The sequence below is a fragment of the Chlamydotis macqueenii genome, chromosome 3 (assembly GCF_036417535.1).
Source record: "Chlamydotis macqueenii isolate bChlMac1 chromosome 3, bChlMac1.mat, whole genome shotgun sequence".
In the NCBI taxonomy this organism is placed as follows: domain Eukaryota; kingdom Metazoa; phylum Chordata; class Aves; order Otidiformes; family Otididae; genus Chlamydotis; species Chlamydotis macqueenii.
This window is the reverse complement of record NC_141558.1, coordinates 97,673,228-97,693,407: the sequence shown is the minus strand read 5'-3', so window position 1 is coordinate 97,693,407 and position 20,180 is coordinate 97,673,228. Positions and strand designations below refer to the sequence as shown.

At 42.9% G+C, this 20,180-nt stretch overlaps 1 protein-coding gene across 4 annotated transcripts in view; it reads left to right on the top strand.

Annotated features, from left to right (window-relative positions):
• Positions 1-1,995: 1,995 nt before the first annotated feature.
• The window catches only part of DISC1 (DISC1 scaffold protein), a 208,835-nt gene continuing 190,650 nt past the window's right edge, over positions 1,996-20,180 (top strand). For all 4 annotated transcript variants that reach the window (XR_015258242.1, XR_015258243.1, XM_086745426.1 and 1 more), the window contains exon 1: positions 1,996-2,093. Coding sequence is in view for 2 of the 4 variants with exons in the window: in XM_086745426.1 (XP_086601552.1) it covers positions 2,018-2,093 (76 nt within the window). In the remaining 2 variants the exon portion in view is untranslated. The remainder of the gene's footprint in view (positions 2,094-20,180) is intronic.

Sequence of the window (20,180 nt, the reverse complement as noted above, 5' to 3'; positions counted from 1 at the left end):
TCAGGAAGGGCACAGACTGGAACATGAGGTTAAAACTCCCTTAGCATGTCCTGTATTTCTTAACAAACAGATTGAAACCAGAGAACATTAGTAAACTATCAGTTGTTAGATAAACCTAGGCGCTTTTTTTTTAGCAACTTCTATGAATGTTATGAAAACTTCCCTATGCACAGGGTTTTTAACTTACAACTGCATTTGCTACATCCGAGAAGGCAGAAACATTCTGGTAGACTTGGATGGATGTAGCTCATTTTGAAAAATGCTGATTTTATGTACATGGCTAATGTAGTGGCTATGATGATCCATGATTGAAGCAGGTACTACTTTACCAAAGTTAATAAAAAAGCTGTAGTCAGTGGGCAGTCATAAGTTTATATAAAGCTCAAAATTCTGGGTATCAATAGAAATAAAACTGACTGTCAGTAGAGAAATACTAGGGATAGCAAAAGTGATGCATGTATTAAATAGGGAGGAGAAGATTCACAGGAAATGATGAAGGACTAAAATTATCTAAAACACAAAACAGGAGAGGGGACTTCAGCAGAAAGTTATTTTGTTGCAATGATATGTAAGTTGAAGGAGACAGCTTCAGAAAAGGTACAGTGGCTTTAGAAAAAGGACTTGAAATTATTTGCTGTGCATTGTTGTGTGTTAACCCTGGTGGGCAGCTAAGCCCCATCCAGCCAGTTGCTCATGCCCCTCCACAATGGGATGTGGGAAAGAATCTGAAAGGTAAAAGTGAGAAAACTTGTGGGTTGAAGTACAGACAGTTTAATAGATAAAGCAAAAGCTCTGTGCGCAAGCAAAGCAAAATAAGGAGTTAATTTGCTAGTTCTCATTGGCAGGCAGGTGTTTCGCTATTCCCAGGAAAGCAAGGCTTCATCACACATAACAGTTACTTGGGAGGACAAATGCCATCACTTTGAACGCCTTCCCTTCTTCCTTCTTTGCCTCAATCTTTATTGCTGGGCACGATGTCGTATGGACAAATGGTCTGGGATATCCTTTTGGTCAGTTCGGGTCAGTTGTCCCAGCCATGTCCCCTGTCAGCTTCTTGTGCACCCCTAGGCTACTGGCTGGCAGGGTGGTATGAGAAGCAAAAAAGGCCTTGAGGCCAGTGTAAGCACTGCTCAGCAGTAACAAATGCCCTTGTGTTACCAACACTGGTCAAAATCCAAACCAGAGCTCTTATATGAGCTACTATGAAGAAAATTAGATCTATCCCAGCCACAGTCTGTACATATATATATATTTATGAGAGCACCTTGCAATAAAATTAAAAAGCTCTGTGTTTGGCATCAAGACACATCAAGATGTGAAGCCATGCAAAAGTAATGAAAATGCATATGGAGCACTGGCTACTTAAAGCCAACAAATACCACGCTCTCTAATTGTACGCACACCTTGTTGAATTCAGCGAGTATCCAACACGCTACGCAGTGCCAGAGCAGTGCTCACAGTCACCTGATGGATGCAAGAGCCAAGCGATGCACAGTACAGCTAAATACGAAAACAAATCATTTCCTGGTAGTGTATTTGGTGTATATATATTTGGTACGGCCATATCCCCGCGATGCTGAGACTGCAGCTCCCCAGGACATGCAAGGGAGGCCATACGCCTCTGCATGTGTGGCAGAAGTGGCTCTTCTGGTGCTCTGATGGGCATGGGATGGCAGTCGCCTCCTCTTCCCTCCTAACTTAACGCCGGTGTCCTGCAGACCTGAGGGAACAGAGACCGGGCAGCCTGAAACCACTTGCGAGGGCAGGGACCCGCCTTGACTCGCAGGGCTTTTGCTCTCACGGCCTGGGCCTTTGCGTTGAAGCACACCCCCTGCCATCACCGCTCCTCCCGCCAACACCACCCTCCAACGCGGCCTTCTCCCTCCCCGGGGCGGCGGGGCTGCTCTGCGGCCCGCCTCCGGCTGGGAGTGGCCGGCGCTACCGCCGCTTTCCGCCCCGGTGAGGGGTGAAAGAAGTCGGGGCGGGGTTGGGGGGGGATGTGCGTGAAATAACCGGGATGTGGCGGCCGCAGCCCCGGCCGGCCGGTACCGACAGGCGGCGCCGCGGTGATGGCGGGGAGGCGGCGAGTTCAGGTGAGCGGGGGGCGGCCTGAGGGCCCCGCGTTTGCGGAGGGGAAGGGTGGGCCGGGCCGGCGGCGTGAGGCGGGGGGAGAGGGAGGGGGGTTAACGACGGGTTTCACCCGCCTCTCCCCCCGCCTCACGCCGCCGGCCCGGTGGGGCAGGTGCCCGACCGGAGAGGCGAAGCGGGTGCGAGGCGCCGAGCCCAGCCCGTGAACGTGGGAGAGGGTGCGGGGGACGGAGGCTGAGACCTAACGGGGCCGGGGCCGGCGGGGCTTTTCCCGGCTGGAGGCTGCCGGGAGGGCCGGCAGCTCTTGATGCGGGGAGTAAGGCGGGATTTAGGGCTTTTAGGTGAAAAGATAGAGATTTTTCATTTTGCAGTCTGGAAGTTTTGGGGCACTTAGTTCTTTTTTAAGTCCCTAGTTATATATTAGTGGAATATCTGCTAGTTAGTATATATTTCACGGTAAATACAGGCTAAGAAACTGTGTTACAACAGTGAAAATACATCATTATTATTTTTTAACTAAAAAAAAAGTTTAATTTCACATCAGCCAGTGTGAAGGCAGTTATACTGATACAAAGATGTATAATTTATATGTATTTTTTAAAGTAACCGACTGCAAAGAGGGGAAGTAACAGTACTTTTAGAAAAGCCACCTGTATAATATCTCTAAACTTGGTTTAAAGGAAGAAAAAAGAAACTGCTGTCTTAACAGAGAAGCTGTGTGTATAGACTTTTACAAATAACTGAGTTTTAGAAAACCGTGACCTCTGGCCTTCCTCCTCCTCCCTCAGAAAACTGCCGGCCTGAGCCAGGGCTGCCCCTGTTACCGACACTGATGCTGGCAAAAGGCTGGAGCCATGGGGAAATTCAGAGGAAAAAACACTTCACCTTTCCCAGGAGAGCTGGGGAAGAAAGGCCTGTTGCTCACCGGGTTGTTTGGGCTCCATTAATCCAGCAAGACTTTCTGCAAATGCTTCAGTTGTCCTTGCCAACGGTTTAATAGAAAACAGTTCATTCGTGTTTTGGTAATCCGTGCTAATCTTTGTGTACAAGTGCTTGAGTAACTTTGTGCTGTGCTTCTGAATAGTGATTTAAGAGCTCTGCAGTGAAGTGCTTTTGTAACAAAGGCTTTTACAAATATGCTGCAGAATATATACCAGCAAGCGCTACTGGTAATTAAAAGGAAGTGAGAGTTTTTAAGGAAATGAATGAAGTACACTGGGATGCATTATCTCTGGTTTTGCCCTTATGTATGTGTTCATTTACTTGCTTGTTTGCAACTGGCATTATAGTAACTCATGAAAATGGGAGTTCTACTTTCTAAAACTTTTCTTGTTGTTTAAATACTAAATATTTTGTGTGGGTTTTCCCTCATCTCATTGCTGAAGTTAAAATTATTGTAGTTCCTTCTAGGAAGGCGTTGACAATGGTTTTCCAGTTGAAGCTACAGTAGATTTTTACTGTTGATAGGGCTTTTAGGCATTTATGTAATGGACAAATAGGGATTTTAAAAATAAATATTTGATTTAAAAAGAATAAAGCTGAGTTTAGAGGTTTGTGGTTACTTAAAATGTCGTGGTCATGGTGGGTCAAGGGAATGTAAATAAACCTCCAAATGCTGATGACCAGTGTTTTGTATGAGTGAGATTAAGAGCATGTCCAACTACGTCTTTTTTTTTTTTTTTTTTTTTGGCCTCACTTTACTTCCCAGCGCTTATACTATCGATGTTACTATTTTCTGGATAGTTCTTTGAGATTGGGCGGTGAAAACGACCTGTTCTCATACACAATACTGATGATTACAGTGCAGCAGGACTCTAAAGAGCGGTCAGAGGCAAGTATTGTATTGCCGCTGGCTTCCTCCCTCTTTAAATTTAGATAAATCAGCCTTTGTTCTCTTAAGTAAAGTGAAGTCAAAAGTTTGGGCATAGGCTGCTGCTGCTGGAATTGTAGTGCGGCCGTATGGGCAAAGAGGATTTATTAGCACCAGGATAAATTAATTGTGATGAACAGGAAGGCAGAAAGCACTGCAAACAATGTTTTGTACTCACAAAAGCAAAAACCCTAAAGGTTAATTCTGACTTTGTTCACAAATTAGGCACACTCGGGTAGGCTTTTTTTGCTCACCATAACTTGGGCCTCCGACAGCTAGTGAACCACCTGACCTTTCAAATGAGATTTACTGGAGTGTGTAACACCTCCTGAGTGCTCATCAGGAGTTATGATTTTTTTTTTTCATTTTAGCATTTGATTTCCTCAAGGAAACTGTCTTTCTGTTTGACCTGCAGACAGGCTGCAGCCTTTTCTGGTTTCGGCTGTAATGTGTATTAATGACTCCTGTGGAAAGGGGAGTCTTGCCTCCTTCGTAGTATTGGCCTGAAAGGTGAACCGAAAGGAACCTGTGGAGTTGCCATAGTGATTTCCCAGTTCATCCTTAGCATCCTGTGTCTTTTTCCAGACAGCAGCCCTTTCATGCTGTGTCACTTAGATTAGGATTGAGCCTGGGATATGTTGTAATACTATTCAATATTCTTGAAGGAAAAGTGCTGCAAAACCCTTATATGTTTGGGATGAATGTGCCCTTTGTAAATCAGCAGTCACACAGGGAAAAACTTGGCTCTTTGGCACTGAACAAAGGCTACTGTGCTTGTGTTGAGCATGGTAGTACCCTTACTTGGAGGTGTTTACTTAATTCTGTATAATGTTAACTATTTACCACTTCATTTAACTTTCTTTTTTTCCTCTCTTTTAGCATATGGGCACAGATTCCATTAACTGCTAACCTGAAAAATGCTTTCAGAGAGGAACGTTTCTTTATTAAGCCTCCTAGCTGCTGCTGTGGAAGCTGAGGTCTGCTATCAGCATACTTTGTTTGTTAAACGTTATTTTTCTTTATGGAAATTGAATTAGCTGTTGATGTGGAGTTACTTCCCCGTTTATTGATGCTGAAAATTTAAAATGACTTAATGACTGATCTGAAGTCTGCCGACAGCGGTGAGATCACGTGCTTGCCTCACGTAGGGTTTCTTTGTTCAGTGCAATTCCTTTGGGGCACGCAGAATTTGGATTCTGCCTCCCCTTTGTACATATTGCACAATGCTATACTCTGTTTTGGACTCTCCTTCATCTTATAGCCACGCCTACTTCCAGCACATTCATCTCTTATTACTTCTGTGTGACAAATTACTAATTGGGACCCTGCTGCCTAATGAATATGATTGGTGGCACTTTCTATTCTTTCCTACCCCCTCCTCCCTTTCCTTCCTCTCTTGCTGCCTTACAAGTAGGTGTGTTAGTTGTGTGACCCTGCTGTCAGAGTAAATTGTCCAGATACAATGCTCTTTTTTACTTCAGTCAGTACGTTTATTTGGAAAAACAGCAAGTGTAAAACCATTTAGATTTTACCTTGAAAAGTAAATATTTACTACATAACCAGCTCTATACTCAGAATTAGGGATGGAAAGTGGAAAAATGCATTTTCTTAATAGTGCTTAGCTAGCTCCTTTTATGTCAAAGGTGTATGCGTTGCCTGTGTTTATAGATTGGACCAAACAGCACCCGAGTCAGAACTACAAATGTAACAGTAATTTGCTAAACACAGTGTATATATGCTCAGATGACCAAATCTCCTTGGAAAAGAGCTGTGTGGGAGAAGTGGCTGTTTGAAACTAAGAGCAGAATTAATGTGATGTGTGTGAACTTCCTCTATTCCCTGCAATGGCCAAAGAGTTGGTTGTTTGGAGGGGTTTAGTGGGCTCTGCTTGAGAGGTTTCGGTTGCTGAGCTGAGAGGTCAGCGGGACAGGAAGCTGTTACAGAGGAAAATCTCTTAGTAGAGCGACTTTGAGGCAACCTGTGGAGTGAAAAGTCAAGAGGTTGATGATAGTATTGTAAAACTGAGTAAGGATTAAAGGGTTAGCATCTGTGGGAAAGGCAGGAACTGGGAGTCTTAGATTTTTCCAAATCGTTTTGCGAGTTTCCAGAGCTGTGTAAAGTGAGGCATGCAGCATCAATATAGCTTTTCAAGACCTTGATAAATTCTGCATGGCAATAATAATGGAAAATTAGACTCAAATAATAGTGATGTCTTCAATGTGCCTATAGATGATGAAGTTTAGACAATGGCTTCACAGCTTTGATTGATGGGGTGAGCAGAGTAGTCCTTAGCTCAGCTCATCTGTCTGGCAGCACTTTGAGTTTAAATTGTTGGTCAGGCCTTTGGGTCTGAAAAGTATCTTTTGAGCATTGAAGGAAACCATTCTTAGGGTTTTGTTTTTGGAAAGCCATAAAGTCTCCAGAGAGCTTGGGAAGTGGAAGGACGGTTTCTTCCTGCTAGTAAACTGCTTTCTTACTGGTTTAGTGGGACACTGAAAGTATTTTGCTTCCCATCTTTAATGATATGATGGTAAGCATCCTTTCCATTGACATATCAGCTTAATTTTATGGATTATCAATACTGCAGGCATAGAGGCCACTGGAATGGTGCTGGTGGAGACTATATGCAAGGCCAAATGCTTATAGCTACAGGCTTATTTCTTATGTTATGGCTACTTAATTCTTGTGATCTGGTTGTTCCCCTTCCCACACGCACAAATTTTTTACTTTAGGGAAACACCCTGAGGTTCCAAGGAAGGAGCATCACCAAGCCTGTTAAGTGTGGTAAATCCAGGCAGCCTCAGCCCTGTAAAATATCTGGGTTTTTGTTTTGACGGCTAAGCTCAGGAAGGGCTTGTTTTCTCCTGTTGTTGGAGTGCGTGGCTTTGGGGACAAGAGCCTTCCCTTCTCTCTTAGGGTTTTGGACAGGGGTAGTTACTGAGGCAGGGAGGAGGTTGGATTTCATGTGTTAGGCTAAGGTCCAGGTGCTTCCTGTTGCTAATGGCCCGTGGAGACGCAGGTGATGGCGGGGAATGGGCAGCCCAGCTGTTTGCTGGGGCTTGGCTGTTCCCATTTATTGAGCAATGCATTAACCTGTCAGTATTTGCACTAATAGCTCAGGCTGTGATCAGTGGGAGCTGCGCTGTGGACGCATTGTGTTCCCAGCTCTGCTCTTGAAGAGCAATAGGCATGCCAGTCTCAGGAGAGCGGGACAGATGACTGGTGAGTTTGGTGGTGATTTAAATTGCTGTAGCAAGGTCTCCTTAATTTTAACATCTTTGCAGTTGCTGTGTCCCCAGTGGGAGTGACTCGGAAGAGGTGCCAACATCTGTGTGTCAGCAGTGTTGTGGAGTCTCAGGGGCATGGGATGTTCTTGGACACCCTGGACGGTCCCCAGGCTATGCCGCCACTGTGATGCGGCAGCACTGTTTTAGCAGGCCACCATGCTGAAACTTTGCTCCTATCCTGCTAGAGCCCTTGTTTAGGAGAGCAGTATGTTTTTATTTGCTTAGAGCAGTGAAAATCTTGAGGAGACCCTTGTTGAAAATGTACAAGAAGGGCCTGGTTGCTGTTGCCTGGAGTGCAGCACCAGTGCAGCTGACCCCTCCATGTGGTTTTGCTCCCAGACTAGTTAATAATCAAGAGGTATTGCATTTTCCCTTTCCCTGGGAAACCTGAAGGTGGTCACAGTGAGACAGCTGCTGTAGTGTTCCCGTGCTTGTGGCCCACCAGGGTCTTTTACTGACTTGGCTGTGAGAAGAACTGCTCCAGTTAATAGTTCCCTCTGAGCGGTGCATCAGTGCTGGCTGGCTGCTTCCTGTGAGAACCAGGGGAAAAAGCCTGCTTTGTCAGGGGAGCTTGGGTTGCTGTAAGGTGAGAAGAGACCAGCACCCACTTCCTTTGTGCGCAGTGAGCACTCGCAGTAGGGTATTTGTTCTTTTGGCAGATGGAGAGTTTTCCTGCTACAATGCTGGCTTTTGCCAATGACAGAATTTTCCATGGGATGGTCTGCTCCAGGGCCAAGTTAGGAACCATTTAATATTAGCCATGGAGGTGCTCTCTCCTACCTTGAGTATAGTTAGGAGGCTTAGTTTTGTAGAAGTACATTTGTTGTCATTTTTTTTTCCTGTATGAGGTAGGGCTGGGAACTAATCACCAGTGTTGCTGTTTTGGGAAGAACAATCCATAGGACTTCTGATTGCCCTTTGTGAAATCTGCTTGCCCTGTTGTTCTTCAGGGCCTTGTGTTTATCCCTTAAATCCTGCATCGTAAGGTTTTTCATCTTTGGGTTGAATAGATTGTATATATTACTGCCATTCACTTTCCAAATTAATATAATTTTAAAAGAGTTTAACTTTGTTATAATTAGTGATAATGGTGTGTAGCAACACTTTTGCTATGTTTCTGGTGAGCTTGATGTGGCACTGAATTTCTTGATGAGGGTCCAGACCTGTCTACTGGATCTGGACACACACACTACTTACGTTACTGCTTTCTGCTGCCAGGTCTTAGTGAAACTCCTCGTGCTTTGCCAAGGCATTAAGTTGGAAGCCTGGGTGTTAAGTGTGGCCCTAGCAAGTTTAGGTTTTAGTACTGAAAGGCCAGTATGACTGTTCAGTGCAAGCTGTATGAGGAGTAGATGGGCTTGCTGTCTTTCTTCCAGATCTCTTCTTGGGAGCAATTGTTCTATGTGTTAGCTGTCTAAAAATGATCTCTAATGACTTGAAAATCATGATCTAAAATATGAGAGAAGTTTTTAAAAGGATTACAATGCAGGGAGCTAAGTAGGGAATAATAATGGTACTAATAATAATAATAATAAAAAACCAAACAGACTGAGTAAAGACAATGCAGAGGACAGCTTAAGGCTATTTTAAGGAATTCTGTGTAGCAGTCTGTGTATGTATTTTAAGGACCAACATTGCAAAGTAGTGCAAGAAGAAAGAGACTGGCCCCAGAAATCCCTCAAATTCTAAAAAAGAACAAGAAAGAGAAGAGAAGATCCAGAGATAACTGTATTTGTGCACTCAGTTACATAGAATGTATATATCCGTTGCATGATTATGGCTGCCTGGTACAGCTGTGTGGCAGAGTACTCAGGTTTGCCTTTTTCCATAATTAGACTTCATGGACTGGGTAGGGTAGAGGCAGTATTCCCTGAGCAGAGGTGGTCTTCCTCCTTCCTTTGCCAGGAAGTTTGTGTGAGAGGCAGGTTTTGTTGCAGCTGTTCAGAGGTGATGTTAGATAATTTTTTTTTTTGTATGTGTAATGCCCTTGGCACCATTTAAGGGATTATGTTTTTGAAAGGCAAGTGTCTTCAGGCAGTTATAGTTGTGCAAATGGCTCCATCTCATCCTCCAGTTGGCAAGCAGCCTAGGAAAAGGTATCAGAATAATTTTTAATATAACAAACTGAATAATGCCTTGAGAGAAATGCTCTCCAATGTTTGCATAGCCAGTAAAAAAAAGCCTCAGTAATAAACATTTTGTGAAATAACTGTAGTAGATCAAAGTGACATTTAAGTGGTGCTCATGAGCATCATTTAATCACCAGCTAACTACTAAAAGTCTGCTGCTGTGGAACAATAGGAATTCTTGTGTTATTATGCCTTACTGTGTCTGCCTTGCTTAAGGCACTGACCATCATTGAAGCTTGTGAATATGGATGCTCGATGCTTAAATGCTGCATGAGAATCCATTTATTTCAAGTATTGAACTTTATTCTTAATTTTGTTCACAGAAAATCAGCTGTTTCCTGCTTCCAGGATGTGATGAAACTATTGTTTATTGGCTTCCTTGTGACTCCTTTGTGGAGTTAAATTGGATACATAGCTTTCTTGTGAAGCTGAATGCATCTTCACAGATTAAACTCTTGAACTTCCGCTGTGTGTATAGATAACTAGTGGAGTACTGCAAATCCAGAGACATATGTTTAAAGCTTAGAGGTATGCTAGCATAGCTGGGGTTGGAGGCCACCTCAGGAGGTCTCTGGTCCAACTCCCCGCTCAAAGCAGGGCTGACTCTGAGGTTGTACCAGGTTGCTCAGTGCTTTGTCCTGTTGGGTCTTTATCTGGTCTCCAAGGACTGCACAACCTCTTTGGGCCGCCTCCTCCACTGCTTGGCTGCCCTCAGGGTGAAAAGGTCTTTTTTTTCTATCCAGTCTGAACCTCTCCTGTTTTAAATTATACCCATCTTTTTTCTTGCCCCACCTCTGTGCACTGCTGTGGCATGGATTGCTGTTATCCTCACTATTGGTATGTAGCATCTTAGAAATGTTGTTGCTAGTACAGGGTAATCAGATTTATAACGTCTTTAAAAGTTTTAGAGTAGCACACTTGGCATTCTTTGATTTACTTTGCTTCCTATAGTATAAAATAGCACTGCATTTGCTGAAATTTACTGTTGCTGCAAATATATCTTTATACCCAAAGAGGGCATTCTAAGCTTAAAGATGTCCTTAGTTCTGCCTTCGTGGCTTTCTCTGGTACAGAAGTCCTTGCTTATGACTCAGACTTTAAGGTGATTTAAGTTTAAGACATTTCATATGTTTTTGTTCAGTAAAGCACTATGACAGTTTTATTGTACAGAAATGAAAATCCATGTGTCTTCTCAGTATCTCTCAGTTTTATTGGCACTTTTTTTTTTTGGTAAGCCTATTCATGCAAGATGTTCCTGCTTCCTCAGGGTTGTAGAGAGAGGATGCTTTTTAGGTTGTGAAACTTTTGCAAGTACCTTCAAAATACTGTGAATTTTCCTTTTCCCCTACTCAGGAGCGTATTTAAAAGGATTCCAGCTTAAAGGCAGCACTGTTTCACTCAGGAATTAAAGGAACCCTAAGGAATGACTTCTGTCTATGGACTATCCTAGTGGACTTACCTGACACAGATATTTTATAACTATACTGTCCTGTATCAGATCTGTGTATTAGTATAGACTTGTTTAGATTTGGAGTACAAGAACATAGGCGGGTGCAAGTCATATTATGGATAAGTTAAGGAGTCGCCTAAATACGATGTTTGTATTTGCTTCGAATTTCTGATGAAAATGTAAGTTAAACCTGAAGTTTCCAATGAAACTTCATTGTACAGAATCTCACGCAGAATAGCATTATTGCAGGATCTGCCTCAGAGGGACTCATTACTTCAAGGTTTGATAGTTTTGAGACTATTAAGATAAAATTCTGTCTAAATGCTGCTTTTAAAGTCTCCAGTCTTTTCAATGAAGACAGGAGTTCTAAGTGTAGAAAGCCTTTGGTGTATTCTTATAGTGAAAACGCTTTTTTTTTTTTTTCTAGCTGTCTTTCAGGAGTTTTGTGTAAGTCCTTAGTTCTGTCTTGGGCGTGGTTTGCACGTTGTGTAAGATGTGTAGCTTCTCCCCAGGTCTGCTTTAACCACAAACTAATGCATCAGGTTACCGCTGTACCTCAGGACTGATTGTGTGAGGGATCTCAGTGATGGTCCGTGTAGGGCCACTGTGGGAAATTACAAGCTGCACACAGCTGTGGGAACGCGACCTTGGAGAGGGGAGCTAGGAGGGGTGTTATTGAGCAGGGTATTGCTGCTATCCGGGAACCGCTGTTGGCCAGCCGGGCACGTACTTGGCAGGCCTTGCTGCGTGCGCTGGCCACGTGCACCAACACCTGGTCAGTACTCTGCCACTGAATCTGCTGAGGGGATAAACAGAGGCGGCTCAGCGCAGAGGGAGAGAGAAAGGACCCAGAGCTCACTCTACGAACAACAGGAGACGCCCTGAAGATGCTGCGCCTACCTCCCTTCTCTGCTCTGACCCCGCTGATCATCATCCTCCTGCTCGGTGGTGTCTCCAGCTTAGTCGGGGTGGTAAGACTGTCACAAAGGGAAAACAATACGCTGGTAACTGCTTATGCTAGGAACTGTAACTGCTTATGCTGGTAACTGCTTGTGCAAGGCTGTAATAGAGCAATAAATACTGTTGTGCTTTTAAATATCATATGCTGGGTGAACTTTGTGCATAGGAATTCTATGAACCGGTTACACTGATGAGATCAAATGTCCCTGAAAATGCATTGCTTTCCTTGAAAGGAAGCTGCGGCAGTCCTGTCTGCTACTTGTCGGAGTACTATGTGTAAACCTGAAAGAAGCAGAGGAAGAAATCTGCTGCTACTGCAGTAGTGCTACCCAGGGTCCTGTCCCATACCAACTGAGAGGGACAGGCAAATGTGAGCTACCTTGCACAGGACCCTGCTACTCCTGGATTCTGAATGCAGGTTTTCTAAAGCAAGTAATAATTTATTTTTAAACAAGAGTATTGGAAGTAATGAGTTAATGATCTATATTTATTCTGGAAAACAATTTGAATGACACTCAAAGTTTTCCTCTGCCAAGTTTTTTGTTACCGAAGCAGATCTGTTCAGGTGTGCATGTTTAACACCATATGGTACAATCTGCACCTTTTTTATCTGTTTAAAATGCTAAGCTGAATCCAAAACATGTTGACCTGAAAAACTGTTTCAATGGCTTATTCAAGACAGTCTTCTTTTAACGTACAGAATGTTTTTGAAAGAACAGTCTGATTTTTGTGTTGACTTCTTGTTACTTTTTAGCTTGAAGTATTTAGCTTGAGACTTTGTTTCATTACAGTATCACACAGAGTCCTTGGCACCCAGGAAACATCTGCAAGCTATCTCATGTAAGGGTACCATTTCTTTAAAGATTAATACTGTGCTTTAATTTACTTGGGTAACAAAAGCAGACAGGTAAGGTTCAATGAAAGGTGGCGGATCCAATGGCCTTGTACTTAGGTAGGAATACTTAGTGAATTGCAAATAGCATGTGACAGAAATAAGTTTAAAAAAAACCTCTGGCAAAAACCTGTGCTTTTGCTGGTCATCATAGGCATATATTCATAAGCATAACCTGTTTTATTAGGTAATTTATGTAGCCCAGGGAGACTGTCAGAGTAAATTGAAGCAGGTAATTGTCTTGATTTCCTAGTCATGAAAAGCCGTGATTTACAGTCACGGGAAAGCAGCTGTTACAAGAGTAAGAGCTGCTTTCATTGAGATGGTCTCAAAGGGGATGAATGGAGCCAGTGGGCCTTTAGAGTGGGGTTTGGTTTAGATGCTCATACAAACTATGTGTGTGCTGTGAAAGAGGTAACAGGAGCCCTGAGAACTGACTGAAGTCCTGGAAGGCAAAAGGCTGAGCACCTGAGGTAAGCAATGAAATCGGTGGTCACAGCTGCAGGGTTGGGCTCCTCTTAAATGCACCTGGAGAAGCCCAGAAACTTCTGAGCCCTGATGATGGGCCCAGTGTGAAGCAGGAATGCTCTCCTCCTGGGAAGATGGAGTGGTCTGAGGGGAGTGGGGAGCTGGAGGGCCTGGAAGCTCATGTGAGGAAGACTTTTGGAGGTAAACTGAGATGTACTTGTTTGCTGTTGAGGGGAATGCTGTTAGGGGGCTGCGGGAGGCTTGTGCATGTCAGGAACGTGACAAAAAGAATAAACTGCAAAGGACCAAAGAGTGCTATTGAGGAGCGATATTGGGAAAGAGAATGTCTCTGTGTGGCTTTGAGCATTGTGGATGGCTATCACTCTGGACTGTGTAGCGTTAAGTGTGACCCATGCAGAGTTCAGTCAAAGGTCCAGAGCAGCAATTGGAAAGATTTGTGATTCAACTGTCTTTTTCACTTAATTGAAGAGAAATGAGCAATTCATTTTTGAGAACTAATTGGAGACCAAGAAGAGAAATGCAATGGAAGCTGGTGGAAAAGAAGGCAGGGTTTGGGAGTGGTGGAGAGCCTGTGCAGTGTTGCTATGAGCAGAGTTGAGATGGAGATAAAAATGAGTGAATGATGATCAAAGTAGATCTGTCTGATGATGTCCTCCCTCAGCCTGGGGTCTGACTGGCTGGTCCTTGATTGTATCCCCTAATCCTTGTCTGCCTCTACTGGGCATGGCTTTCAAAGGTGCCTGAAAATGGGGCTTTGGTCCTGTTGAGTCTTTAGTCTTCAGTCATGGTACAAGGCACACGGGGTAACTCCCAGCTGCTGCCTGGAGGTGAGCAGGCAATCACTCAGATCTCCTGTGAGTTGTCGCTGTGGGAGTGTGGTTACGGAGGCAGTGTTCCTGCAATACCTGGGGAGGTGGGTAGGAAATACCAAGTTTGGCCTCTAATGCCAGGACTCTTATCTGGGAAGTTATGGACTGGTAGTTGTCTAGTGCTAGTGGATGCCTCCTTTGAGTGTTCTCTAGCCCTTTCTTGCCATCTTCTCATCCTCTGTATTGATTGCCATCATTGTTCTGTGCTGACACATCTGCTAAATTCTGTAATTCAATGCAGTTACCTTCTGGAGAGAAACTATGTTCTTTTCTGGAGTATTAACTTTTTGTTGTTGAGGTGTGGGGTTTTTTTGTTTGGTGTTTTTTTTTTTTTTTTTTCTTTTGTGATATCTAGCTTACTCTAGCTGAAGTGACTTCTGTCTCACCTTATTTAGAAGGAGCTGTGATTTCTGCTAAAAGAGAAGTGTTCTTGGCTGTGGTTACTATTCTGCTGCACTTTCAGCAATATCTGCTGTAGTACTTCTTCTGTAGATGGTTAATAAGATAATCTCAGCATTTCACCTGAACCATCTATTTTTTCTCCTCCGTGCTAGAGGAAAAGGGTATAGTTGCAATCTTAACTTTTGTGTTCTCAGGCCCAGTAAAATAAACTTCCAGTTTCCATTTTGTCTGTCTACAGCCTTGGGTAAGCATTGTAAAGGTTGAGCCATGTTCTCACTTGAAGGTCTCAAAGGGGATATCGTGTGCATCTCTCCTGCTTACCAGTTTAGGTCTTTAAGGGAGCTGCACTTTGCTTGCTGGAGCACAAAGGCTGACCCCTTGTAGGCTATAACCTCTACAGACTGATGATGCTGAGTAATCTGCTGACCTTTAGCAAGGACAAGCAGTGACTGAAGTTGTCTGTGTAGCTGTCGGGGATAGGAGAGCAGTGCTGCAGTCCGTGCTTCGTGAGTTCAGCTAAGGATCTTTATTTCGCCACTCAACGTGGCGATTTGTCAGCCAGTGAAAGCACAGTCCACACAATCACTGCTGCAAAGAGCAGAGAATATCGGAGTACAGAAATTTTGTGGAAGCATAGAATTGCAGGGGTTCATGCGAAGCCCTGAGATTTTCTTTTCAGATGAGGGACCAGTGCTGCTCGTTGCTAAAGGTGGGCTCTGTGTCCCATGCGTTGCTGTAACTGCAGTTTGTGTACGTGCCTGGTTTTTGCAGTATCTTATATTTAAGCCGCATCCTGAGGTTGTGTGCTTTTTCTCTGGGAAGTTATTGCTCAGCTTTCCTGATGTCTGGAGCTCCATTCCATCTCCATTGTTGTCTAGACAGCATCAACATTGCATCCTGACAGCCTGACTGGGGCTGTAAGGTAAACTTCCTTCAGCAGGCAAAGGAGGAGCATTTGTCCTGGGACTTTGATATTAAATTGTAAAGCTAAAAGCATTCCGACTCCTCACCCTTGGCGATATAGGAACTGCCACGTTATTTTATTTCCATTATATGTGATCACTACTGGGCTGTTAAGAGAAAATTACTTTCTATTTCCGTAAACTCAATTCTTGTTTCAGACTGACTGTGCATCAGATGCTTAATTTGGAACCTACTCTCTTGGTGAAATTAAAAATTCAAATCTCCAAGCTGGAGCACTCAAACTGTGCTTGAATTAGAAATTGACTGCTGTCAATGTGCTCTCACACTTCACTTTTTTTTTTTTATTCCTCTCTCCCTCCCCCCTGATGAGTTTTATATTAGAATCTTGCTGTAGATGATCTGACTGAGCAGAAGTAGTGGGAATCCACGCTGTCACTCCTTAGACAGAGTGATGAAAGAGAAGTGTGGTGTGTTAAATAGACCATTCTTGAAAAGGACTACTGTGTACCAATTTCATAGTTACATGCATGTTTGGTGAAACAATTGTGGGCTATGACTGCAAACCCATTAAGTGTGGTTTGCAAATTAATTTAGGACCTAACCAAACTTCACAGTTTCGATGCAAAATCCTCGCTCCCCTATTTCTGTGTGATATTTAAAGCTATTTTCAGGTCTTGACTGAAAGAACCAGAGTGCTCTCTCCACCTGAGACATTTGTGTGGACTGCCTCTATCGACTTCTGCACTGAAACTGGGAACAAAAGGCTTTTTTTTCCTCAGGAAGCAAAACAACAAACCTGTAAAAAACCCCAAACTCTTGAAATAAGCATTGGTTCTCTATTGTGAGCGTTCTCTGTAGGCTTGCATCTTGTGTGTCCTCCTGCCTCTTTGGAAAGTGGATGAATTATTCTCAATTATTTAACTATAAGTTATAAAGAATTATACTCACAGGTTTAAAACAAATTGGGCTGGATGTTTGTGGGGAAGTTGAGTGTCTTCTGTTATTAACTGTGCTGAAGGCGCCCGGTGCTGCTACTGGCTTGTTTTCCCGGACCTGCTTTTGTGTTCCCCCTCAAGGTGTTTCGTTTTCCATCAGGTGGTCCTCGGGATGGATCACAGAGATAGGTGTAGAGTAAGTGGTGACTGGGGAGCCTGAAAAGGTAACTGTTATGTTAGTCAGTTGGTTATGTGAGTTTGGTGTTCCAGCTAGCCTAGGCTGATAGCAGTGGGTTGGGTGAACTATGAGTGAGCTGTATAAGGAGGTCTGGAGACAATTGGGTTGGGGCTCATCAACTAGAGGTGAATTTTGAATGTGAGATGAAGTCAGAGGTGGAGAATATGTGTGAGGAGTGTCTGTAACAGGATTATGCTCAAGTTTATCAGAAAGGTCATGGGCTTCCCTGGTGTGCTGCCCCCCCCTCGCCCCCCGGCCCAAGACTTCTGTAACAGTAGCTAACTGCATGAAAACAGAAATGTATTCTTTCTTTTTTTTTTTTTTTTTTTTTTGACAGTATCATGCTATATAAGGGGTCCTGCTTTATTGAGAGCACTGAGTCACCTCATTGTTCTAGAGTGAATTTGGCCACTTGCTTTTCTTGCCAACAAAATGAGTTTCCTTATAACACTGCAGCAGAGAAGTTGGGTGGTGTAATTTTAATTCAGCTTGGAGGAATGCAATTTTCTGTAGTAGCCAAGCCTTGCATCTCAGGTTGCCGGCCATAGGGTGTTGATTAGTTATCAAATAGGCCTTCGTGGTGCAACTGCATGCTTTTGCAAGCTGGATACTTATTATATTTTTAAACTCGGAAAGATCAGAAAGACATATTTCTGTTCTTTTTGTCAGATCAAGACACTTAGGCCCTGATTTAGCAAGGCATTTGCTTGAGGAAAAAAGCCTACTTCTGTGCATAGGCAATGCACTGCTGAATACTGATGGGCGTAGATGTGTTTTGAAGTGTTAGTAGTATCGAACACCATTATAATATGTAATTAAGGAAAGGGATGCTTCTCTTATTCCCCATGACTAAATAGGTGGTTGTTACTGATGTGGAAAGTGTTTGATATTTACTAGCTTACTTTTTAATATTTTTTTTCTTTCTTCGTGTTAAGGCAAAACCAGGTTTAAAACTTTTTTTTTTTCCTTGAGGAGGGGTAAATAAGTTGATGGGCTTATTGAAACTGGTATTGGCTAATGTGATTCTTACTCTAGAGAAAGGTGCTGCAGTTTTATCAAATGGCTTAAAATGAGTTGTTGCATTAAGGAGGTAAGTGACTCAAAGGTAACAACTGAATGACACATGCATTATGGGAGTGTGTCAATAAAAATACAATTACTTAAAACATGCATTTAATGACTTCAGAGAATCTTAATACGCGACATCTTGGAAATTAAAGATTTGAATAACGGAACCCAGCCTGTGACCCTAGAAATCACAGGAACCCTTGTTGAGGAAATAATTTGTCAATGGAATAAAATAGCTCAGCCATTGCTTGTCTTCTGTAGATACGCTTTATAAAATGCTATGTAAATCAAAGTATAGTTAACATTCAATAAGTAAGATGAAAAAGGTAAATGAGACCTTTGCCTTTTAGGAGTTATAAAAGTCTTTATTCAAATATAACTTTCTTTGAAAGCTTACTTGCATAAAGAGATGGTGCTGATTTGTTTTAACGTAGGCTGTGTTGAGATCAGTGCCATTGTATTTTGAATATTTAGTGATATCTTTGAAATTCAGCAATGAGTTAAAATATAACTAATTAGGAACCTGCAACATTTTACATGTTTTTATGACATAGGAACTGAACAGTAGTGGTTATTGTCATGTCAGATTGATTAATCCCTGAGAATGGTTCATTTTTGTAACTGGTAGGTTAAACATTTGTGTGTCTATACACACATTGTCTATTGTAAATAATAAATATTTTCATCTCACTTGCTTTGTTTGCAGACAGTTTAATGCAGGTGTTTAAGGCTTTCTTAACAGAAGCAGCACTACAGAAATTGCTTGGAGCAGTGCTTTGAATATGACCAAGTATCTTTTCCTCCACACCACAGTTACCACCCACAAATGCTCTGAAGGTGAATTTGTTATTCTAATAAAAATCAACTGCGTGTAATATAGGTGTATTCAGACAGTTGAGCTCCCTTTAAAACTGCATATATAATTTCTCAGTTGCTTTTGGGGAGAACTTAATGAGCTTGCAAACATTCTGCATTATGTGTTTAAAGTAGGGATGGGGAAGCAATTGCTTCAGAGTTTCTGTACTGACTTATAAAATCCTAGTGGACTTCACAAAAATGTAAAATTACACCTGACTGTCCACAGATGCTTCTAGAATATTTGATCAAAAGACTGAACTGCCACTTTGGTGGCTGAAAACAAAGACCGATCATCTAAAAATGAATTAGATGACTGTTCTGCTGTTTTTTAGCATTGGGCTGAGTACAAGAGAATGTGCTCTTTTCTTCAGTGGGAAATGGTGTTTGGCTTCACCTCTCCCTCTTTCATCTTACTGGTGCAACTAAAACTACTAGTTTTTATGATATGTTGGTCATCAGGAAAGACTGTTATGGTGAAAGAGCTGTTATAATTAAGTTATTTCTAGGCTTTCATAATTTGGATTTGAAGCAATTTGCACATGATCTGACATTAGAATATATGTTGCGTAATCTTCTGGAATTGTAACATATATATATTTTTAAACATTGATTTGTGATATTACAACTGAAAGGCCCTTCTTCCATTTGTGACTTTTCTCTTTTTTTAAGTCTGTGTCTCATAAAATGCATGACACTATAATGCGGGGGCTTTTTGATTACCAGTTACCAGTTGTTTCACAGTGTTCCAAGGTACCATTTTGATAGTCTTGTAGTTAATTGCCATCAGTTATTTGACATGCTTGAAACAGAGGGAATGATAAGAAAAATGAGGCCAGTCTTTTTTTTTCCACAAGCTGGCTGAATTGGTTCAGCATAGATTCTGTATCGGATGTGCAGACAAAGCAAGCTATGGTTGGAAGGCTATGCAGGACTAAATTTCAGGTATGTGATGATAAAAAAAACTTAAATGATTCTCATCTTCAGGAAAGGGACATAGTAGAAGGGTAAACAGCATACAAACAGTATACCCAAAGCCATAGTAACATCCTGGCTGGATTTCCTGATGGCTGAGGGCACTGCGACTGTGCTGTAGCTGGAGTTAGGGGGTCTGGCTGTGGCCACTGCTTCCCTCCCTTTCCTTTGGGGAAGGCATGGATGTTTGTGCTGAGGTGCTGGTCCCAGCTCTCTGTCTGTCCAGTCTCTCTACCTTGCTCTCAGGTGCAGATGTACGGGGGCTAAGGATCTGCAGCCTTCTCCTCGTAGCATCCTCTGAATGGCTTATGGTTTGGGCTGTAATCTTGACTATAATTCAGGCAGTGGTGCTGCTCTGGTAGCCAGGTGAGGGCCTTGTGCTGCTGGACTTGCCAGGAGGCAGACCTGGAGACCATAAAAAGAGAGGTGGTGGACGCCGCATCCCTGGAAACGTTCAAGGCCAGGTTGGATGGGGCTCTGAGCAACCTGATCTGGTTGGAGATGTCCCTCCTCCTTGCAGGGGGGTTGGACTAGATGGCCTTTAAAAGCCCCTTCCAACCCAAACCATTCTATGATTCTGTGATAAAGGAGCTGGATGGGAAACCTGTCCTAGAGGGTTACCTGCAAATGTTGGGAGGAGCGCAGAGATATGTGGGTTTTGTGTGGACTAGTTCAGGATGCTAGAATTGTACCACTTTGACCCCAATAATTTTTAGAATTGTGTCTAGTTCACTTGGTGCAAATATCTA